We start from the raw sequence: 25,113 nt of genomic DNA, 5'->3' as shown, positions 1-25,113 counted from the left end.
ATTTCTGCTGAAGTACCCAGTCCCAGGCCAGGCTTTCCAGTACCCAAAGGGTTTAAGGACAATGGGAAGTTCCATCATCCATCTCTAGGATGTCCTTGGAAAGGGAAGCTGCATAGAAAACATACCTCGGGGGGCAAAGTAAGACTGAAACTAAGAAGATCCCAGCACTGCATGCTCCAAGTGAGGACCACAAGGTGGGCCAGGCAGGCAGTTGGAGACGGAGGGACTCACAGAGGCACCAGGGGCTGTGACTGCTGGTCCTGTGCCTTTCCATGACCAAATGCTGCTGCTCAATTCACACTTAAGAAAGTCTGTGCTTCTCCCACATAAAGCAGGCAGCCTCACAATCTCCGAGCCCTCAGATTGCCATGCATCTGTCTTGTAACACACACACCTGCCATGGGCTCTTAAGGACTTGGGTGGGCTGAGAGATGGGAAACACCAACTCTGATTGAAAAATGCCTTTGGAGGAATCAAAGGTGCCACACAGGGCAATCTTCTCTCTCTTTTCTGCACAGTGGAGACTCCCAAGCCCTCCATCTCCAGCAGCAACTTAAACCCCAGGGAGGCCATGGAGGTTGTGAAGTTAACCTGTGATCCTGAGACTCCGGACGCAAGCTACCTGTGGTGGATGAATGGTCAGAACCTCCCTGTGACTCCCAGGTTGCAGCTGTCCAAAACCAACAGGACCCTCTTTCTGTATGGTGTCACAAAGTATATTTCAGGACCCTATGAATGTGAAATACGGAACCCAGTGAGTGCCAGCCGCAGTGACCCAGTCACCCTGAATCTCCTCCGTGAGTATCTTCTGTTCCTCGGGGAGCCAGGCTGCCATCCCAAATACACATGGCCAGAGGCCAGGCCTCTCAGTCCCTCTCAGGTCCAAGTACAGAGACCTTTACCCCTGGACATCAAAGCTGGCCATGACTTTCTGCCCCAAGCAAACCAGGGTAGGCCTAGGCTTGATCAACAATAGGAGAAAAGAGGCTGCTCCTGTCATGGAGACTCAGGCTCCACAGCTTGTGATGGGAGAAACAGGTGAATGTCTCAGGCGCCAGATCAGTGAACACAGCGGGGATTTGGCTGGGACTTCAGTGCTGCGACTTGGCTCACAGGGTCACTGTGGCCCTTCCACAGACCAGGAGTTTCCCTTCCCTCTGACAATATCACCTGTGACTTTATTCTCTTTGCTCCAGATGGCCTGGATGCCCCCACCATTTCTTCCTCATACACCTATTACCATACAGGGGAAGTCCCCAAGCTCTCCTGCCTCACAGACTCTCACCCACTGGCAGAGCATTCTTGGCTGATTGATGGGAAGTTCCAGCAATCATCACAAGTGTCCTTTATTCCCAAAATCACTAAAACATATAGAGGGGTCTATGTCTGTTTTATCCGTAACTCAGCCACTGGTGGAACAAATCTCATAATCAAGAGCATCATAGGCCCTGGTAAGTGGATCCCTGGAGCATTGGCAATATGTGTTCCAGTGAAGTCTATCTAGCTATCAGGGAAGAGCCACCTGCCCTATGCAAAGGGAGAGGGAAAATCAAAACCCAGGACAGGGAATATGTTTCTGCTCCAAAACCACCAGCTTTTGCCTGTCCCCTTCACCCTTTCTAGATAATTCTTTGGACTATACACTAACAATGAACAATCTGAAAGGAAATTAGGAAAAGACTTTCACTTCACATTAACATCAAAAGGAATAAAATATTTTCGAATAGGTTTAATCAAAAAGGTCAAATGATTATACCCTGAAAACCAGAAAACATTCCTGAAAGAAATTAAAGACGATATCAATATATGGAAAGACATTTCATTTTCATGGATTGGAAGAATCAATATTGTTAGAAAGAAAATACTACCCAAAGTGAGTGGCAGATTCAATGCAACCCCTACCAGAATCCCAGTAACATTTTTTGCAGAATTAGAAAACTCTGTCCCAAATCTGACCTGACAGGCTCTTATTAATGACTGCCACAACAGAAACACTGAGAAAAAGATGCAACCATAGAAAGGTGGAAAGTTCTGATGACATAGAAAATAGCAATCAGCCTTTCTCACATCCCAAAGCCTTCAAAAATATACGAGTGCAGCATAGCCAGTATGGAATTGACTGAAAACTAATCACCAAGCTAGAAACTTGGTGGGAGAAAAAAAAAGGGCAAGAATATATTTGGCTTATCACCTCTCACTTTTGCCTGCTAATCTGATGCTGAAAAGAAATGCTCACTGAAGCATTTTAGGCTTTGAATCTTTCAGATTTGGGATGCTAAACCAGTAAGTATATGACAAATATTTCAGAATCAAAAAATGTCAGAAATCCAAAACACTTTTTGTCCTAAGTCTTATGCAGAAGAAATACTCAATCTGTGTGAACTATAGGCATCAAGCTGTACAGCAGATCTCTAGAACCTCCCCACCTTGCATAACTGAAACTGCACAGCCATGAACAACTTCTGATTCTCCCCACTCCCAGCTCCTGGCAACCAGCAGTCTCTTCTCATATTCACTCTGGAATCCACTTACATGAGGTCCCTAGAGTAGTCGAACCCATGGAATCAGAGAGTAGAATGTCCAATGAAAGAAAATATTTGCAAAACTTCTCTCCAAATTTGTCTCATATCCATCAAACACACATGGCCTATGAGGACCAGATTTCCAGCAGTTCATTCCCACCCTTTCCACAAGTCAGTTCTGCATTTGCAAATGTCCACATGTATTTCTGGAAAGATCCACATGTTCCTCACCTGCTCTCTGCAGAAGGAGAGGAAACTTAAATAACCCAGGACAGGGAACATTGTTCTCCAAGGCCACCAGCTCTTGCCTGTCCCCTTCACTCTTTCTAGATCATTCTTTGCACTCTGCTCTATCTTTAGAGGTCACTGGTTCAAGTAACTCATCATGAAACACCTGCAAAAAACTGCCCCACCTTGTGCCTCCACTGCCTGATGACTGAACTGACCTCCAGGCTTGACTCTGGTCTCCCCTGTGTTATTTCTGCTGAAACATCCAGTCCTGGCCAGGCTGCTAAGTATTTTCAGGGTTTCAGGACAATGGGAAGTCCCATTATTACTCATCTCTAGAATGTCCTTGGAAATGGAAGCTGCAGAGAAATCACATCTAGGGGGGAAAAGTAGGATGGAATTTGGAAGGGGCCCAGCAGTTGCACATTCCAGGTAAGGAACCCAAGGCGAGCCAGCCAGTCAACTGATGAGGGAGGGACTGCGAGGGGTACCAGGGGCTGTGACTCCCACTGACGTGTCTGTTCATGACCCAAAACTGCTGCTCAATTGACACTTGAGAAAGTCTGTGCTTCCCTAAGACAGAGCAGACGGCTTCACAGTCTTTGAGCCCTTAGAGCATGATGCATCTGTCTTTTGACACACACACCAGCTATTGGCTTTCAAGGAGTTGGGAGGGCTGACAGGTGGGAGATGCCAACTCTGATTGAAGGATGCCTGTGGAGGAATCAAAGGTGCCACACAGGACAATCTTCTCTCTGTTATCCACACAGCAAAGCTGCCCAAGCCCTACATCACCACCAAAAACTTAAACCCCTGGGAGAACAAGGATGTCATAGCCTTCACCTGTGAACCTAAGAGTGAGAACTACACCTACAGGTGGTGGCTAAATGGTCAGAGCCTCCCGGTCAGTCCCAGGGTAAAGCAACCCATTGAAAACAGAACCCTCATTCTACCCAGTGTAACGAGGAATGAAAAAGGACCCTATCGATGTGAAATACGGGACCGATATGGTGGCATCCGCAGTGACCCAGTCACCCTGAATGTCCTCTGTGAGTATCTTTTGCTCCTCTGTGGGTCAGGACACAAGCTTAAATCCAAACGACCAGAGGCCAGGCCTCTCAGTCTCTCTCCGGTCCAAGTATAGACATCTTTACTTCTAAACATCCGAGCTGGCCATGTATCCCTGCCCTGGGAAAACCTGGGTAGGCACAGCCTTAACCAAGAATATAAGGGGAGGGGAGGCTCTTGTCATGGGAGACTTGGGGCCCACATATTGTGATGGGAGAAACAGGTGAACTCCTCAGGCTTCCGCTCTGTGAACATAGAGGGGGTTTGGCTGGGACTTGAGGGTGTGTCTTGGCTCAGAGGGTCACTGTGCCCCTTCAAGAGACCAGGAGCATCCCCTTCCCTCGGATGTCATCACCTGTGGCTTTATTCTCTTTGCTCCAGATGGTCCAGACCTCCCCAGCATTTACCCTTCATTCGCCAATTACCGTTCAGGAGACAACCTCTCCTTGTCCTGCTTCGCAGACTCTAACCCACCGGCACAGTATTCTTGGACAATTAATGGGATGTTTCAGCTATCAGGACAAAAGCTCTCTATCCCCCACATTACTACAAAGCATCGCGGGCTCTATGCTTGCTCTGTTCGTAACTCAGCCACTGGCAAGGAAAGCTCCAGAACCATAACAGTCAAAGTCTCTGGTAAGTGGATCCCAGCATCCTTGGCAATAGGGTTTTAGGTAGAGTCTATCTGGCTTTCAGAGAAGAGTCAGGAAAACATTCTTATTCCCAGCCTGTGTCCCATGGGCACAAGCAAATCCGAAATTCTCCTCCTGAACCCTCCCAATTTGTCTCTACAGACTCTCTTCTCCTTGTTTTTCTGTTTTCTCATGGCTGACCTTGTGTCTGGCCTGAGAAAGGTAGGGAGGGGACTTTATCAGCCTTGAGCCCTATGTGGTAGAAGAGGCTTCACAGAGGGACAAGAAGGAGAGTCCTCAAGATCAAGTTGCTTCTCGCTGTCACCAACACATCCCCTTCTGCCACGTCTTTGTTTTCTTGTACCTATTCCATGAGCTACAAGGAACATCTGAGGCTTTGAAACAAGCTCACACTTTTCCCCCAAATGAGAGGAGGAAGCCCCTTGGGTGAGGGAGGAGCAGCTCAGACTCTGCTTCCTGCTCTGCTCCGGGCTCCTCTGGTGACTGGCCCTGCCTGACTCCACCTGGGGTGGGACCAGCTTGTGTGGACGAAGAGCCCTGATGGCCTGTCCTGAATTTCACTAAATCGAGCTGCCATTTGAAGACAAGCCTCCCCCGGGCCAGGCTGCAGGGAAATGAGAAGAGAGGGAGCCTCAGGGCAGACTCCGGAGCTGCATCCTGGCTCTGAAGTCACCGGCTGTATGAGGCTGTGGGCACAGCACGTGGGACACAGCACAGAGGACAGTGACTGATGCAGAGCTGGAGAAATAGGGAGATTCGCCTCTGGGGCTCTGCATGGCAGGAAAGGGACAGCGCCAAAAAGTGTGTAATTATAGAGAGGGTAAGACTACCAGACACTTTATATATATCTAATATAAGACTTACCATTAACTACTTCTAAGTGTACAATTTAGTGTTGTGTAACCATCACACTATCCATTTCCAGAACTTTTTCCTCTTACCATATTAAACCTCTGTACCCAATAAACAGTACCTCTCACTCCTTCTCCCCCTAACCCTTAGCACCCACCATTCTACTTTCTGTCTCTATGTAACTGGCTATTCTAACTATCTTTTATAAATGAAATTATATGATAATTATCCTTTTGTGTCTGGCTTATTTCAGTTAGCATAATATCTTCAAGGTTCATCCATTTTGCACGATGTACTGGAATTTTATTCATTGTTAAGGTTGAATAACATTTCAATGTATAGATACACCTCCTTTGCCTACCCACTTACCTTTCAATGGACTTTTCAGTTGTTTCCATTTTTTGTCTATTGTGAGTAATGCTTCTCTGAACATCAGTGTACAAATATTTGTTCAAATTTCTTTCAATTCTATGGGGAGTATGTCCAGAAGTGGAATTGCCGGATCAAATTTTAATTTATTGTTTAATTTTTTGACAAACAGCGACACCACTTTTTGCAGTGGCTATAACATTTCCCATTCCCATCAGCAATGTACTAGAGCTCCAATTTTTCCATCTACTTGAAAACACCTGTTGTTTTTTGTTGCTGCCATTGTTGTTGTTTATCAAAGCCATCCTAAAGTGTGTGAGGTGGTGTAACACTGTGGTTTTGATTTGCATATCTCTAAGTATTCATGATGCTGAGGAACTTTGCGTGGGCTTATTGGATATTTGAATATCTTCCTTGGAGAAGACTCTATTTTAATCCTTTGTTTTTCATTGGGTATTTGGATGTTTGCTGTTGTTGACTTGCAGCTTTTCATGTATTCTGGAAATTAATTTCTTATCACACATATAATTTGCAAATATTTGTATCATTTCACAGGTTGCCTTTTTACTTTCTTGATAATGTTCTTTGATGTATAAAACGTTTTGATTTTTATGAAGTCCAATTTAATCATCTTATTTTTTGCCTATGCTTTTGTTGTTACAACCAAGAAATCATTCTGAAATCCAGTATCATGAAGCTTTTCTTCTAAGAGTTGTATAGTTTTTGCTCTTACATTTAGATCTTTGATCTATTGTGGGTTAAATTTTGTACACGGTGTTAGATAAAGTTTCCACTCTTCTTGCCCTTGGATATCCAGCTTTCCCAATATCATTTGGTGAGAACACTGTCCCTTCCCCATTGACCGATCTTGGCACACTCGATGAAAATCATTTGGCCATATATGCAAGCATTTCTTTCTGGGCTATTATATTTCATTGTTTTCCATGTTCTCCTTTATGCCAGTACCACACTGTATTGATTACTGGGGTTTTGTAGTAAATGCTGAAATCAGGAAGGTGACTCCTCCAGCTTCATTCTTCCTCTTCAAACTATGTGTCTATTTAGAGTCATGAGATTCAATATAAATTTTAGGACAGATTTTTCTTTTTCTGCAAAAATGTCACTGAGATTCTGATAGGAATTGTATTGAATCTGCAGCTCACTTTGGGTAGCACTGTCCTCTTAACAATATTGAGTCTTCCAATTCACGAAAACAAAATGTCTTTCAATTTATTGATATCGTCTTTCATTTCTTACAGCAATATTTTGTAGATTCCAGGTATAATCATTTCACCTCTTTGGTTAAACTTATTCCTAAATATTTTATTCTTTTTGATGTTAATATAATTTGAAATTTCTTTTAATTTCCCTTCAGATTGTTCATGGTTTGTGTCTTGAAACACAACTGATGTTCGAATGTTGATTTTGTATTGTGCAACATTACTGAATTTATTTATTAATTCTAATAGGTTTGTTCCATCTTTAGGATTTTCTACATATAAGTTTAAGTTATCTGTAAACAGAAATAATTTTACTCCTTCCTTCCAATTTGGATGTCTTTTTTAAAATTCTTGCCTAATTTTTCTGACTAGACCTTTCAATACTATGTTGAATAAAAGTGTCAAAAGCAGACATCCTTGTCTTGTTCCTGCTCATGCAGGGAAAGCTTTCAGTCTTTCTCCATTGAGTATGATGTTAGCATTGGGTTTTTCACATATTGCCTTTATGTTGAGGTGGTTTCCTTCCATTCTTAGAATGTTTTTATTATGAGAAAATACTGAATTTCATCAAATGCTTTTATTGATTCAATCTTATTACTGATTATAGTTCTATTCATATTTTTGTGTGTTTCTAGGAGTTTGTCTACTTCATCTAGGTTATCCAATTTATTGGCATACAATTATTTATAGTACTTTTGTAATCATTGTTCTATTAGAATTGTTAGTAATGCTTCATTTTTCTTTTATCTTTTTTTTTTTTTGAAGAGAGAGAGACAGGCTCTCACTCTGTAGGCCAGCCCAGGATGGAATACAGTGGCATGATTATGGCTCACTTCAGCCTCAACCTCCTGGGCTCAAGCAATTCTCCTTCTTCAGCCTCCCAAGATGCTAGGACTACAGGTGCATGCCACCATGCCCAGCTAATGGGATTTTCATTTTTTTGTAGAGACAGGGTCTCCCCAGGTTACCTATGCTGGTCCAAACACCTGGTCTCAAGAAATTCTACTGCTGTGACCTCCCAAAGTGCTAGGATTAAAACATAACCCACCATGCTCAGAGTCCATTTTCATTTCTGATTTTAGTAATTTTAAACTTTTCTCTTTTTTTCTTAGTCAATCTAGTTAATGGCTGTCAATTTTGTTGATTTTATTTTGAAGAATCAACTTTTGGTTTCATTAATTTCATCTATTCTTTTTCCATTCTCCATTTTATGTATATCCACTCTAATCCTTATTATTTCCCTCATTCACTGTGCTTGGATTTAGTTTGTTCTTCTTACATATCCTGAAGTATTAAAGTAGGTTGTTGATCTGAGATCTTTCTTCTTTTTTAATGTGAGAGTTTACAGTTATACATTTCTTACGCAAGACTCAACTTCTCTGAACCTCTGATTCCTCACCTGAAAATTGCAATGAGAGTGCTTTCTTCATACCATTCTTTTAAAGGTTTAATGCAGTCAATGAAACAAGATGCCACACACAGAGGAACCAATGTCACCTGCTACATTACTACCATCATCATTAGCCTTGAGGTCAAATAGTCCTGGAATCAAATCTCAGATCCACCTGCCACTAGCCATATGACACCAGGAAAGTTTTTACACCACTCTAAGCTTCTGTCTTTTCATAGGCAAAATGGAAATAATGTCTACCTGACAGGGTTATTGTGTGGATTAAATGAGCTACAGGTAAAGTATTTAGCACAGGGCCTGGCACACAGGAAGTGCCCCTCAACTGTACCTACCTTTTTCCATATATATATGGAAAAAGAAGTAACACAAAAAACACTAGGACATGGTTACTGACTACTTGTAGGAGAGAAAGAAAAAAGCTAAGTGCAAAGAATCAAGCCTGGTTTGTTAGTTTTTACCAATTGAGATGCATCCAAGATGCGATTAGACATACAAGATAATTTATCAGGTAAGACACATGTGAAGGAATGTGGGACAGGCATGAAGATAGTATGGGAGAACCCACAGACCACTATGCAGAGCTGATTCCTGTGAAAAAGAAAGAGAAAGAAGTTTTAGGTGCCAATGCAGTTCTAAGAGTTTTTGCAAGGCTGATGGGGAGTCCTCCAACCAGTCACCCATTAGAGTTAAAGAGAGCCTCAGAGAACTGGGCTTGCTTTCACGCCCTTGCTGGGAGCCTGTGGGAAAGAAGCTTTCTGTGCAAAGGAGGTGGTGAATTTGAAATGCGCTGACCTGGGCCTTCTGTCAATCAGTTCCCTGCCATGGAGACCTGGCAGGGTCTCACTCATGGCTGCCACAACAGAGACACTGAGAAAAAGATGCAACCATGAAAAGGTGCAAAGGTGGCAAGCTCTAGTGACATAGAAAATAGCAACCAGCCTTTCTTACATCCGAAAACCTTCCAAAATATCTGAGTGCAGTAGAGAATTGACAGAGGACTGATCACCAACCTAGAAACATGGTGAGACGGGAAAAAAAAAACTGCAAGAATATCATCATCTCCCATCAATTTTCCAACAGAAACAATGTAGTCCTTGAAGAAACAATTCTAGAGTACCTCATGTTACATGCTTGTTCCTGAGGCTCCCCCACGTAAAACAACATCACCTTCATTCCTTCTTTTCTTTTCTTTCCATGACAGCTCCTTCAGGAACAGGACGTCTTCCTGGCCTTAATCCATTAGAGCAGCAGTGAGGTCATTTCTGTATTTCAGGAAGACTGGCAGGTATGATGGCCTTTTCTCTTATCCTGGTTCCTGCAGGGCTGACTGCCATGCTTGGGAGAGGGAAAAGACTTATTTGCCTGTATCTGGGACTGGATCTCCTCCATCCTCCACTAAATTCCTGCTTCTCAGCACCAATTCCTGCAGTTCCCTTTCTCCCTGGCCTTTATGCTCCCTGTACCCCACTGTCTTTTAGACATAATTATCTCCAGCCTCTGCTCATTTGTTTCTCAGATTCAAATGAGAAACACAATTCCACATGGTGAAACCCTCTTCATTATTTTTAACATCTCTCAATAGTGTAATTCTCTCCATTCCCAGAAAGCTCAACCACTCCTCAAAGTATTGCGTGACTTCTTGTCTCCAGACTTTGAAACATTCCTTGCATATGACTGCCTCATTACCTTTCTAAAATCTAGTTAATTCACTTAATCAAGAATCTCCAGGGGTCTACTCTAGCCTATTTGATAAGTTCACATTTCTTCTATTTACTAAGCTTTCTCACTTCCTTTACCTCTACTTCCTAGTATAATTCCTCCATCCTAATTAGAACTGTCTTCCCACACATCCCTGCCCCTTCACCCATGTAGACATAAAATTCTTAGTTCCAATGCTATGTCTAAAAACAGAGTGAAATCCCCTCCACCATCTGCACTGCAGACTTAACCACACCCTTCATCAAAAGCAACATCTGACCTCGTGGAGAACAAAGACTTTAGGATTAACATGTGAACCTGAGACTCAGAACACAACCTATGTGTGGTTGAGATCTTTTCCTGATGACAAGTTCATGTGTTTAAAAAAGATACAGAAAGGAAGAAGGCAAGGTCCCTACCCCAGGAGACATAAAGCCTAAGCCAGGAAATGAGACCTGAAAATAATCATGATACCAAAATAGAAATAATTGAATGCCACAAGAAATCAGAGAAATCTGATGGGAAATAGAGCTACACATTGGAATCAGCGGAAAACATTTTTAAAAGTGATGCTCAAGCCCCACCCATTAATTCCAGTTTAAAGGTCTGGAGAGGGACCCAGGCATTGGTAATTTTTAAGTCTTCCCTGACACTACTAACACATAACAAGGATGGAGAATTCTTGTTGTAACAGGTAGAACTTAAAACTAAATCAATGATTTTCAGCTGGAAGTACTGGAATTACCTAAGGACCTTTTTCAACATACATAAGATTATACTTTTTTGGCCCTATTTATGAATGGGCTACACCAAGAACTCAGTAATCCAGTTGAGAAACAGAAGCTGAATGGAAAAGTCACCTTATTTGAGATGTTAAATTATATAGAAAGCATTTTCAAATAAGTGATATGTGATGCTAAACCTTCTCTAAATAATATTTATGGGAATGTTAATAATATGAGTATTCTAGGCTGGGTGCGATGGCTCATGCCTGTAATCCCAGCACTTTGGGAGGCCAAGGTGGGCAGATCATGAGGTCAGGAGATCGATATCATCCTGGCTAACACGGTGAAACCCCGTCTCTACTAAAAATGCAGAAACAAAATTAGCCAGGCGTGGTGGCAGGCACCTGTAGTCCCAGCTACTCAGGAGGCTGAGGCAGGAGAATGGCATGAACCCGGGAGGCGGAGCTTGCAGTGAACTGAGATCGCACCACTGCACTCCAGCCTGGGTGACAGAGTGAGACTCTGTCTCAAAAAAAATTTTTTTAATGAGTATTCTAAAAATTATATGAAATTCTGGAAATCAAATATGTTGTCATAGTGTCATATGCCACAGAAGTAACTAGATTTCTATGTGAACTGTGTCTTTACCATAATAAACTCTCATTAGATTGTTAACTATAGTCATTTTAAACCTTTGTCCTTCCCAGACAGTTGCTTTGATTCTTCCTCAAAGTATTTACAATCAGCTACAGTCCAAAATTGCTTTTTCTTCAAGGAGATTTATGGAAAAGACTCTGACAAGGACTCTTGAATACAAGTTTCTGATAACTTCAAGATCACACCACTGGACTAAGAACTTTAAAAATTTTAATGAACAGGCTGATACCTTCATGAAATTCAAGACGAAGAAGAAAAAAACTCAATGTTATTGGACTAAATAATCAAAATGATAACGTTTTCATAATTTTCTATTTGAAAATGTGCCGATTCTTTGAATGTTTTATTCTCCAGATTAATGAACTTTTTTCCTTGAACAATTGGTAAAGTATACTTTTGTAAACAAAAATTGAAACATTTGCTTTTGCTCTCTGAGTGCCCCAGAATTGGGAAACTGCTCATGAGTATTCATATGTTTATGGTAATAAAGTTATTTGCACAAGTTCAGTAAGAATCTGCTCTCTTTATAACAGGACACATTTGAAAACATTGGTTATATTACCAAGGCTTTGACTGGGATGTTATATTTGAGAATATACATAGAATAAACCCATAGGGAATGCAGGCAAAGTCTGAAGTTGGCCTTGGTTTGGCTTCCTAGTCTCAAGAAGTTTTGGAAGTTTAATCTGAGATTCTTATTAAAAACTTCTAGCAAAGCGAAGTTTAAAAAGAGCCTCTACGGTCCGTTGCTACACTTGCTGCACTTAGGTAAAAAATCTGGGCAAGCTCGGTGAGACTCAACCTATTTTGCAAACAAATTCATCCTACTGGAATTATCTTTGGTAAAAATAGAGACTCCTATAGAGAGAAAAACTATGTTGAAAAGAAAAACTGTAGTACACCTGTTACCAGATTGAACCACTGTTCATTATCTTTGAGTATTCATAATCCACTGGTAGACTGTACTGGACCCTGAATTCTTTTAGTTCTTCCAATTCAATTTTCTCCAATGAAATCAGTAAGAACAAGAGCGGCTCTGTTCCTGAAGCCATGTAAGCTGGAGGTGGACAACTCAATGTAAATTTCATGGGAAAACTTTCATATCTGAGGTGTGGGCCATTAACACCTCACCAAATGTTCAACACCATAACTTAGAGAAACTCAAAGTGCAAACCAGGACAACAAGTTGACGACTTTACACTGTGGACAGCTTTTCTCAAGATGTCAGAACAAGACTATCAATCATGATGAGACTCTTACCTCTCTTAATTTGTCCTTGCTTATGCCTGTCTCCTTTGCTTCCCAGAATAATGCTCTACTTAGATTTCACAAGAAGTAATTTCAGAGAGAAAGTTAACAGTGTCAGATATATCATGTCAACCACACTTTTTTTTTTTTTTAAGATGGAGTTTCCCTCTTGTTGCCCATGCTGGAGTGCAATGGCACAATCTTGGCTCACTGCAATCTCCGCCTCCTGGGTTCAAGTGATTCTCCTGTTTCAGCCTTCCGAGTAGCTGGGATTACAGGCATGCGCCACCACGCCCAGCTAATTTTGTATTTTCAGTAGAGACAGGGTTTCCCTATGTTGGTCAGGCTGGTCTCGAACTCCCGACCTCAGGTGATCCGCACGCGTCAGCCTCCCAAAGTCCTGGGATTACAGGCGTGAGCCACCGCACCCGGCCCACACATTTTTACATAACAAGAGATCCTTTAATCCACCCAAAGGCTGACATTAGCTACATCTGTAACACAACTTTTTCCTCAAATGTATGGAGTTTTCTTTAAGCTTCCACTTCTATACTTGCCTATTCTCACTCCCTGTTTTAATTTAACATAGACATGCAATGCTAGATAATAGGATTGCTCTCTACCAGCTGAATAGCGAGGAGCCTGTGCAGTTTCTGACACTTCTTGTTGCACATGGATAAATATATCAGGTATGATAGAGACTCATTTGTAAAAATCAATAATTGTGCTGCCTGGTTAAAACGACTAGACTCTTCCGGCTTCTTCTTTGATCTATCCTATTGTAGTTGGTTTGCATCTTGCCTAAGGTGCATATTCCAAACTCTTGATATTTTCCTCCTGATAGTCATACTGGTACTCTCCCTCGTGTGGTGCAATCTACAGATGTTTTTATTTGCGTGCAAATATTTGGGTGCAGCCATTCTTCAAATATCAAATAGTTTCTCTTGGGCTGGAATGACAGAAACTCAAAGAAATGTGTGATTTATGGGCTGGGCGCAGTGGCTCACATCTGTAATCCCAGCACTTTGAGAGGCCAAGGCAGGCAGATCACAAGGTCAGGAGTTCGAGACCAGCCTGGTCAATATAGTGAAACCCTGTCTCTACTCAAAATAGAAAAATTAGCCAGGCATGGTGGCGGGCACCTGTAGTCCTTTATGGAGACCCCCTGAAACTATTGCTACAGAATAAAAGATGAAATGCTCCTGATTATTGTAAATACAAAATTGCATGCAGGATTGTGTAAAGACAATGCCTGGTTGGGCTGCCAGAATGAGGCTACTGTGCATGATGTGCTTCTGTTATATGGATGGGAGGGAGAATTATGAGTTTAGAACATAGATTACAAATGCAATGTGATTGGAATACTTCTGACTTTTGTATAACTCCGTTCCAATATAATGAGTCTGTTCACAATTGGGAATCACTAAAATGTCATTTACAAGGAAGTGAAGTTAATTTAAGTTTAGACATAAGCAAGCTAAAAGAACAGATTTTTGAAGCCTCTCAAGCACACTTAATGGCTTTACCCAGTGCTGAAGTTTTAGACAGTATCTCTGAGGGATTATCTAATCTCAACCCCATTCAATAGGTAAAATCTCTGGGTGGATCCACTATCATTAATTTTGTTCTGTGTATAATTTGTGCTATTGGTTTATTGTTCATGTGTAAAATTGGAAAAAATATTCTTCAATCCAATCGTGATCAGCGCCAAGCTATGATTGCTATGGTTCATTTAAATCAGAGAAAACGGGGAGATGAAGGGAGACCCCCTGAAGCTACTGCTATGGAATAAAAGATGAAATGCTCCTGATTATTGTAAATACAAAATTGCATGCAGGATTGTGTAAAGACAAATGCCAGGTTGGGCTGCCAGAATGAGCCAACAGCATGTGATATGCGTCCCCCTGCCGAGAGCCTATGAATGGACGTGCAGTCAGGGAGGTTTCACATTAGATTCCTATCTCAGAAAAGCAGATGTCCATAGCTCTGGGAATGGAATGTGATCCTTGTGGAGAGCCTATAAATCACCTTAAATCGCTCACTAACCTACCCCCACTCTCACTAAACTTAATAATAAATGCTGGTATATCCAGTGCATTGGCAGCATCACAGGACCAGAAGGGGGTGACCCCCCGGACCCAGCTTTCACTATCTTGTGTGTGTCTTTTATTTCTCAACCTGCCAATCCACCTGGGAACAAAGAAAGAGCCCCATTGCATGGCAAGCTGCTGGCCAGATCCTGCAATATAGTCCCAGCTTCATGGGATGCTAAGGCATCTGCAGAGGGAGAGGTGCCCCAAATCATAAATCAAAAATAAAAGCCAATTTCATCTATAACTAAATTAGTTGTAATTTTGTCTTATCACACATGCTCACAGCAAGCAATGGCCAGTGGAGTCTCTCAGGCCGCATCATTCTCACCCTGACCCTCCTGCCTTTCTCTTTCACTTAAAAGGACCCTTATGATGACACTCGAAGCCACCCACCTAAGTCAGAATAAGATTTCCGTCTCAAGATACTCAACTTCATCACCTTTGAAGAGTGTTTTTGCCAAGAAAAGTAAATGCATGTGTTCCAAGAGTTAGGGTGTGGATTTTTTTTTGTTTTTTGAGACAGAGTTTCACTCATGTTGCCCTGGCTAGAGTGCAGTGGCACAATCTCGGCTTACTACAATCTCAGCCTCCCAGGTTCAAATGATTCTGCTGTCTCAGCCTCCCAAGTAGCTGGCATTACAGGCGCCCACCACCATGCCCAGCTAGTTTTTGCATTTTTGGTAGAAACTGAGTTCACCATATTGGTGAGGCTGGTCTCAAACTCCTGATCTCGTGATCCACCTGTCTCAGCCTCCCAAAGTGCTGGGATTACAGGCGTGAGTCACTGCGTCTGGACCGGATGTGGACATTTTTAAGAGGCCATTATTCTGCCTCAGACGAGTCACTTTCATAAACATCACCCACAACAAAAATGTTTTGCCTTCCTTCCATGTCTCACTTTTCTGTCTGCACAAACCACAGTGAAACACACTAGCTCTGCTATGAAGTGGCTGGATGACCCTGGGCCACTCATTTGACCTCCCTCAGCCTCTTTCCTCATCTGCAGTGTAAGGCTGACTCTTACTGCATCAGAAAATGACAGTGGAAGAGTCAATTAACATGTGTAAGACATCAGTCACAGAGCCTGGTTCCTGATGAGCCCTTGGTAAACGTTCCTTTCAGTCCTTTCCTTTCCCCTTCCAATTTTTCTTGCCCTCACCCATCTTCTCCAACTCCTTTCTCTTCACTAACTTACTCAGTCTAACCTGCCAATTAAAGAAGCCACACTACCCATTCTCTCATGACTCCGCTGGAATGTCCTTGTGATGTGGTCTGCTATCCACTCAAGGCAATGGGTATTATTTATATGAAGAGGTCTGTTTGCAACAAGAAATCCTTTTTATGTTCACACAAAATTTTTACACAATTTCTCTTAACTTACACGTACCAGTCTCAATTCTACCCTGTTATTTCATACATGTACTTCATTATTTTATTCTTCAGTCTTTCTCCTTACACCTTAAAAATTAGGATAGTACAAAAACAAAAATAATGGCCTGGGCCAGAAGAGGGGATTCCTTTAGCAAGACGAATGCTTTCCTTTTTCAAGATGAATGAATGCTATGTGCAAGGCAGCCCTGAAGCCCATTTCTGGGTTTGGCTTACATCAAAGCCATTTGACTCTAGGACACATTCTTAGATTCCCAGGAGATAATGATTGCCACAGAAGCCACACCCACTCTGAGTATTCCTACTGTTGGGTAAAGGAATGTTTACAGAATGTTGTGCATTCTTTTTACTCCTCCTGAATTCTTCCATTCCTGGAAGTTAAGCTTTCTTGCTAATCAGCTTCATCTCCAGCTGGCCTGCCTGGACCCTGACCGGAAATACCTCCCCACTCTGGATGGCCAGGGTGGCACCTTTGTCTATTCCCATAATTATAACAGCTCACACCGTGCAACACTCACTATGCTCCAGGCACTATCCTAAGAGCTTTCCAGGTAACTACGGTCCTCACCAAAAAATCCCAAGTGCCACAATCCCCATTTTTACAGATTAAAGAAAAAAACTGAGACAGAGAAGTATGTACCCACTGTCACCTAACTCCATAATTCAACCTCATCCTCCACTTCCTCTGGTAAGAGGACACTCTAAGATGTACAAGGTCTCCTGAATGACATCCTCCTTCAAAAACGATTTTTGTCCCATTTACTTTCAAGATTTCGCAAACAGCCAGCATTTTGTTTTCTGTCTCACCCTTCACTTACACACCTGTTCCCTAAAACTACACTCACAACTGCACAGCCCTGCATAAAAGCTAGCTTTTAGAAACCTCAATCTCTTTTGGAAAAAAGAAAGGCCTGCTTCCAAGTCTCACAAAAAGTCATTTTTTATTCTATTGTCAACTATTTGCATAGCCATTCTCTGGCCATAAACGAGTGCACTAGAAACAGAAAGTGTAATGAGAAGAAAGTAGGAGGAGAGTGAGTTTCTAGATAGACACACAGGGAAAAGATTCCGAATCCAGAAAAATTCATAAAATGCAACCAGGTTGTGTGACTTTGAGCAATGACAGCCCCACCTGCCACTTTCCATGGCTGTTGGCCTCTTACTTCCTTCTCAGCCTGCCCCTCCTGGTCTTGCTTTCTTAGACCAATACAAACAACCTGGGAGCTGGGGTCAGATCAGAGCACACAGCACTGAGTGGTAGGGTTGGGAAAGACAGAAAAGGAAGATGAGTGTTTGAATCATGAAGACCTGACTCACCTAGGTACACATCACCTAGACAGGCAATAGATTACTGAAGGGCTTTGCAGGACTCATGGTGGTTATTCAGAATGACTGACTGAGGCAAGGCTCTTGACTAATTGAGTTTTATTGAGCCAGAGCTTGACGGTGCACCCTGGGAAAACATGAGTTCCAAAAAACCTCTGTGGCTTGTGTTTTCTCTGAAGAGGTTTCAGGAGGCTTAGTATTTATACATTTAATTAAAGTGGAGAAGGCAGGTTGGAAGAGATGGAGTGGGCAGAAAAACAATTGATCTAATCTTATCTTTCTTCTTTGCCCCAGAAAAATAAATATTATCAGAATGAGAGTTAAAATACTTCAGTTTTAGGAGCTAGATTTTGATTGCTCACTTAAAGCTACAATTGGCATGTCTTTCTTTTACAAAGAAATATACACCTTGAAAGGTTTTGAAGCCAAGAAAAAACAATTTGTTCAGGCAATCATCTGGAGATGCTCGAGATCTTTGGCTTTCCTGTTTACCCCGTTCTTTTTCTTTTCTTTCTTTTTTTTTTTCTTTTAGAGACACAACCTTGCTCTGTCATCCAGACTGGAGTGTACTCGCAGTCCTCTCACCTTAGCCTCCCAAGTATCTGAGACTATAGCCATGCACCACTGCACCTGGCTAATTTGATTTATTTTATGTTTTGTATAGATGTGGTCTCCCTTTGTTGCTCAGGCTGGTCTTCAACTCCTGGCTTCAAGTGATCCTCCTGCCTTAGACTCTCCAAGTGCTGGGATGACAGGCCTGTGCCCACACACCTGGCCCCCTGATTCTTCAAAAGATTTCAGAGAAAGCATTGTAGAAGACATGACTTTGTGACTGTACATTTCATCTGATCCTACATCACTAGGAAGGCTCATTCTTAAGAAGTCATGTCCCATGGAAAAGGGGATGAAGACAAATCAGAAAAGGGCAAAGGGAAGTTACAGCAACAAAGGGACACTACAATCCTGGAACCTTATTGAAGTCACACAACTGCTGCTTCAATTAGAGCAATTCGTTTGGCAAACACCGCTCTAACCCCTTCAGTTGTATGTTGGCTCAACTGTAATGTCTGGTGCAGTCTACAGACTAGGTTTTCTATAGTTTCTGAAGCATCTTCCAATTGCAGTGGTAATCTGAGACATTTCTCTGAATTGCATTCTGAATCCAGTGCTCATGTGTACCTTTTGTGTAGTCCACACATCAGCAGGCACAAAGGTTGTTTATATATCCAGAAGTTTACATAAGTCATCTAGTTACAGCTTGCAAGGTTTAATCTATCCATCTGACAAAAGGCTAATATTTAGAATCTACAAGAAACTTAAATTTACAAGAAAAAACAACCCCATAAAAGTGGGCGAAGCACATGAACAGACATTTCTCAAAATAAGACATTTATGACCAAGAAACATACAAAAAAAAGCTCATCATCACTGGTCATTAGAGACATGCACATCAAAACCACAATGGGATATCATCTCATGCCAGTTAGAATGGTGATCATTAAAACATCAGGAAACAACAGATGCTGGAGAGGATGTGGAGAAATTGGAATGTTTTACACTGTTGGTGGGAGTGTAAATTAGTTCAACCATTGTGGAAGACAGTGTGGCGATTCCTCAAGGATCTAGAACAAGAAATATCATTTGACCCAGTGATTCCATTACTGGGTATATACCCAAAGTATTATAGATTATTCTACTATAAAGACACATGCACACATATATTTATTGTGGCACTATTCACAATAGCAAAGACTTGGAACCAACCCAAATGCCTGTCAATGATAGACTGGATAAAGAAAATGTGGTACATATACACCATGGAATTCGATCCAGCCATAAAAAAGGATGAGTTCATGTCCTTTGCAGGGACATGGATGAAACTGGAAACCACCATTCTCAGCAAACTAACACAGGAATAAAAAACCAAACACTGCACGTTCTCACTCATAAGTGGGAGTTGAACAATGAGAACACCTGGACACAGGGAGGGGAACATCACACACTGGGACCTGTTGAGGGGTGGGGGACTAGGGGAGGGAAAGCATTAGGAGAAATATCTAATGTAGATGATGGGTTAATGGGTGCATCAAAACACCATCGCACATGTATACCTATGTAACAAACCTGCAGGTTCTGCACATGTATCCCAGAACTTAAAAGTGTAATTTAAAAAAAGAAAAAATTTGAAAAGCACAGTTTGAATTTATAATATACCAAAATGGAAGAAAAATGGAAGAAAATTCTGAAACCATTAGTTTTGAAATTTGTAGCCAGGAAAAAATTTAGGATTCAGTCCAAATTGCAGGTAAATAAAAAAATTCAAAAAAAAAATGAACAGATCTAAAATTTAACAATGGTTCTTCTGTTTTTTTCTTCTGAAAAATAATTTACCCCCCATCTCCCATTTTTATGAAATAGAAATCATTGGGACCAAAGTATTTCCAAAATAAGTTTCAGTCTTATACCTGGATTGTTTACATAAATTGCAGCAAGAATGTAGATTCAAAGCCTCTATAAATACAGATATTTTATATATATGTATAAATATAAGAATATATATATATTCTATCATGTAGAATGGCACCGAAGTATATTAATGGCAGCAAATCTGTAGAAGTCTGCAGCAGCCTCAATTCTTGCATCTTCAGAAGAAAGAATTCAACTAAGAGTCAAAAGGCAGAAGAAAAGACTGAGGCAACTTTTAGAGCAAGAGTGAAAGTTTATTTAAAAGCTTTAGAGCAGAAATTAAAGAAAGTAAAGTACACTTAAAACAGGGCCAAACAGGCGATGAGATTTCAAGTGTGTGGTTTGACTTTTGCTTTAGGCTTTTGTATGTTGGCATAATTCTGGGGTCTGCATTTCTTCTCCCCTGATTCTTCCCCTAAAGTGGGCTGCCTGCATGTGCAGTGGCCCGCCAGCACTTAAGAAGGAAGCTTGTGTAGTGTGTTTCCTGGAGTACAGTTGGAAAACAGAGACCAAAATAAAAGCTATGTATGTAAATAAAATTGGTCTTCTTATAAAATTCTGTTATAAATTTCTAAGATTTTTGTGTTACCTTGGCATCTATTTTTAATCTTCCTTGAACACACCCAAATTCCTTTCTCTCTCTCTCTCTCTCTGTGCTTTGAGATGTAAATTTACTACCTACTTTCTGTAAAACTCAGCAAGGGCTTCCTCAGATAAATGGTAAATTTTTCTATTTACAAAAGCACAATTTAAATCCAACTTTATTTTTTAACAGTGAGTTTTATGGGTTCCATGCATAAAGTTTTAAAATAAAAAATCTAAAGTATTTCTGTCCCCCTCTATCTTTATGTGCACACATATATGTTCTATGCTGTATCACATATATGTAAATGTCCATACCTATGTATATATATTGTTTATACATGGTATCAAATTAATGCAAAAATAAATGAGTACTCATCAATTAAGTAAATAATCCCAAATGCTTTTCAACACATGTGATTTTAGCAATCTTCAATAAGGGAAGAACACCTCAAATGAGCATGCATACGTATCTGCAGCCTCCTTAAAAAAAATTATCAGCCAAGAATTTTGTATCCAGCAAAACTAAAGTTCATACATAAAGGAAAGATAACAGTCTTTTTCAGAAAAACAAATGCTGAGAGAATTAGCCACTACCAAGCCAGCACTACAATAACAACTAAAAGGAGCTCCAAATCTTGAAACAAATCCTGGAAACACATCAAAAGAGAACCTCTTTAAGCATGAATCTCACAGGACCTATAAAACAAAGATACAATAAATAAATATATAAAACCAAGGTGTTCAGGCAACAAATAGCAGGATGAATGGAATAGTACCTCACATCTCAATACTAACGTTGAATGTAAGTGGTCTAAATGCTTTAAAGATACAGAATTGCAGAATTGATAATAATTCACCAAGTAAGTATCTGCTGCCCTCAAGAGACTCCCCTAACCATAAAGTGTCACATAAACTTGAGGTAAAAGGGTGGAAAAAGACACCTCATGCAAATGGCCACAAAGTGAGCAGGAGCATGCAACCACACGGAAATTAAATAACTTGCTCCTGAATGATCATTGGGTCAAATATGAAATCAAAGTGAAAATTTAAAAATTCTTTGAACTGAACAATGGTGATGCATCCTATCAAAACATCCGGAATACAGCAACGAGCATGCTAAAACTTCATAGCCTTTAATGCCTACATCAAAAAGACTGAAAGAGCACAAATAGACAATCTAAGGTTACATTTCTAGAAACTCAAGAAACAAGAACACACCAAACCCAAACCCAGAAGAAAGAAAATAACCAAGATCAGAGCAGAACTAAATGAAACTGAAACAAAATAATACAAAATATAAATAAAATGTAAAGCTGGTTTCTTGGAAAAATAAATAAAATTGATAGATCATTGGCAAGATTAACCAAGAAAAGAAGAGAGAAGAGCCAGATAAGCTCAATCAGAAATGAAATGGGAGCTATTACAACCAATGCCACAGAAATACAAAAGATCATTCAAAGGTACTATGAACATATTTATGTGCATAAACTAGAAAACCTAGAGGGGATGAATAAATTCCTGGAAATATAAAACTCTCCTAGATTAAATAAGAAAGAATTAAAAACCCTGAACAGACCAGTAAAAAGCAGGAAGATTGAATAGATAATTAAAAAATTAACAACAAAACAAATTCCTAGACCAGACAGATTCACAGCTAAATTCTACCAGACATTCAAAGAAGAGTTGGTACCAATTTAATTGACACTATTCCACAAGCTAGAAAGAGAGGGAATTCTCCCTAAATCATACTATGAAGCCAGTATCACCCTAATTCCAAAACCAGGAAAGGACATAACAAAGAAAACTACAGACCAATATCCCTGATGCACACAGAGGCAGAAATTCTTAACAAAATACTAACTGAATCCAACAGCACATCAAAAACATAATCCACCATGATCAAGTAGGTTTCATATTAGGGATACAGGAATGGTTCCACATACACAAGTCAATAAATGTGGTACACCACATAAACAGAATTTAAAAATCTCATGCTCCTCTCAATAGACACTGAAAAGGCACTTGACAACATCCAGCATTGTTTTATGATTAAAACTCTCAGCAAAATTGGCACACAAACCCACAGCCAACACAATACTGAATGAGAAAAAGTTGAAAGCATTCACTCTGAGCAGGGGAACAAGAAAAGGATGCCTGCTCTCACCACTTTTATTCAACAGAGTACTGAAAGTCCTAGCCAAATCAATCAAACAAGGGAAATAAATAAAGGGCATCCAAATTGGCAAAGAGGAAGTAAAACTGTCCCTCTTTGCTGACGATATAATCGTATACCTAGAAGACCCTAAAGACTCCTCCAGAAAGCTCCTAGAACTGATAAACGTATTCAGGAAAGTTTCAGTATACAAAATTAATATGCACAAACCAGTAGCTCTGCTACACACGAAAAGCGACCAAGCAGAGAATAAAATCAAGAACTGGACCCTTTTTATGAGAGCACTTATAAAAAAATAATAACTAGGAATGTATCTAAACAAGGAGGTGAAAGACCTCTACAAGAAAAACTACAAAACATTGCTGAAAGAAATCATAGATAATGCAAAAATGAAAATGCACCCCATGCTCATAGATGAATAGAATCATTATTGTGAAAATGACCATGCTGACAAAAGCAATCTACATATTCAATGCAATTCCCATTAAAATGCCACCATCATTCTTCACAGAACTAGAAAAAACAATTCTAAAATTCCTATGGAACCAAACAAGAGCCCACATAGGCAAAGCAAGACTAAGCAGAAAGAACAAATCTGGTGGTGTCACATCACCTGACTTCAAACAATACTCAAAGTCCAAAACAGCATGTGCTGGTATAAAAATAGGCATGTAGACCAATTGAACAGAATACAGATCCCAGAAATAAACCTAAATTCTTACTGCCAACTTACCTTTGACAAAGCAAACGAAAACATAAAATGGATAAAGGACACCTTATTCAACAAATGTTGCTGAAATAATTGGCAAGCTGAATGTAGGAGAATAAAACTGAATCCCCATCTCTTAACTCATAGAAAAATCAACTCAAGATGAATCAAGGACTTAAATCTAAGACCTGAAGCTATAGAAATTCTAGAAGATAACAATGGAAAAAGGCCTTCTAGACATTAGCTTAGGCGAAAAGTTCATGACCAAGAACCAGAAAGCAAATGCAACAAAAGCAAAAATAAATAGGTGAGGCAATTAAACTAAAGAGCTTCTGCACAGCAAAGCAACAGTCAGCAGACTAAACATATAACCCACAGAGTGAAAGAAAATCTTCACAATCTATATATCTGAAAGATAACCAATATCCAGAATCTATAAGAAACTCAAAAAATCAGCAAACAAACAAACAAACAATCCAATCAAGGAGTGGGCTAAGAACGTGAATAAACAATTCTGAAAAGAAGATGGCCGGGAACGGTGGCTCACGCTTGTAATCCCAGCACTTTGGGAGGCCGAGGCAGGCGGATCACGAGGTCAGGAGATCGAGACCACGGTGAAACCCTGTCTCTATTAAAAATACAAAAAAATTAGCGGGGCGTGGTGGCAGGCGCCTGTAGTCCCAGCTACTTGGAGAGGCTGAGGCAGGAGAATGGCGTGAACCCGGGAGGCGGAGCTTGCAGTGAGCCGAGATTTCGCCACTGCACTCCAGCCTGGGCGACAGAGCGAGACTCCGTCTCAAAAAAAAAAAAAAAAAGAAGATATACAAATGGCTAACAAACATATGAAAAAAGGCTCAATATCACTAACGATCAGGGAAATGCAAATCAAACCACAATGTGATACCACCTTACTCCTGCAAGAATGTTCACAATCAAAAAATGAATAAATAATAGTTGTTGGCCAGGCACGGTAGCTCACACCTGTAATCCCAACGTTTTGGGAGGCCAAGGTGGGCGGATCACTTAAAGTCAGGGATTTGACACCAGTGTGTACATGATGAAACCCTGTCTCTACTAAAAATACAAAAAAATTACCCAGGTAAGGTGGCACATGTCTGTAATCCCAGCTACTCCAGAGACTGAGGCAGACAAATGGCTTGAACCTGGGAGGCAGAAGTTACAGTAAGCCAAGATCATGCCACTGCACTCCAGCCTGGGTGACAGAGCAAGACTCCATCCATCTCAAAAATAAATAAATAAAAATAATAGATGGTGTGGAAACGGTGAAAATGGAACACGTCTACACTGCTGGTGGGAATGTAAACTATAAATGAGTGGATAAAGAAATTGTGGTATATATATGATTGAATACTACTCAGCCATAAAAGGAATGAATTAATGGCATTCGCAGCAACCTTGAAGAAACTGGAGACTATTATTCTAAGTGAAGTAACTCAGGAATGGAAAACCAAACACCGTATGTTCTCACTCATAAGTGGGAGCTAAACTATGAGGATGCAGAGGCATAAGAATGATACAATGGCCTTGGGGAAAAGGGTGGGAAGGGGGTGAGGGATAAAAGACTACAAATTGAGTTCAGTGTGTACTGCTCGGGTGATGGCACCAAAATCTCACAAATCACCCCAAGGGAACTTCTGTAATTAAATACCAAATCCCCAAAACCTATGAAAATAAAAGATTTAAAAATAAAATACAATAAA

General features: G+C 40.7%; 1 protein-coding gene across 5 annotated transcripts in view; it reads left to right on the top strand.

The window, feature by feature from the left end:
• The window catches only part of LOC100598886 (pregnancy-specific beta-1-glycoprotein 4-like), a 100,435-nt gene that overhangs the window by 6,903 nt on the left and 68,419 nt on the right, over positions 1-25,113 (top strand). The window contains exons 3-6 of one of the 5 annotated variants that reach the window (XM_003280971.3): positions 519-797; positions 3,521-3,799; positions 4,200-4,454; positions 7,859-7,926. In XM_003280971.3, coding sequence (XP_003281019.2) covers positions 519-797; positions 3,521-3,799; positions 4,200-4,454; positions 7,859-7,926 — 881 coding nt within the window. Of the gene's footprint in view, positions 1-518; positions 798-3,520; positions 3,800-4,199; positions 4,493-7,858; positions 7,927-25,113 lie in introns of those variants that run through there. The other 4 variants (XM_004091009.3, XM_030797122.1, XM_030797124.1 and 1 more) reach the window with 4 other exon arrangements.

The sequence above is a fragment of the Nomascus leucogenys genome, chromosome 17 (genome assembly GCF_006542625.1).
Source record: "Nomascus leucogenys isolate Asia chromosome 17, Asia_NLE_v1, whole genome shotgun sequence".
In the NCBI taxonomy this organism is placed as follows: domain Eukaryota; kingdom Metazoa; phylum Chordata; class Mammalia; order Primates; family Hylobatidae; genus Nomascus; species Nomascus leucogenys.
Note: the sequence above shows the minus strand (reverse complement) of the source record. Positions and strands in the feature narration are given on the sequence as shown.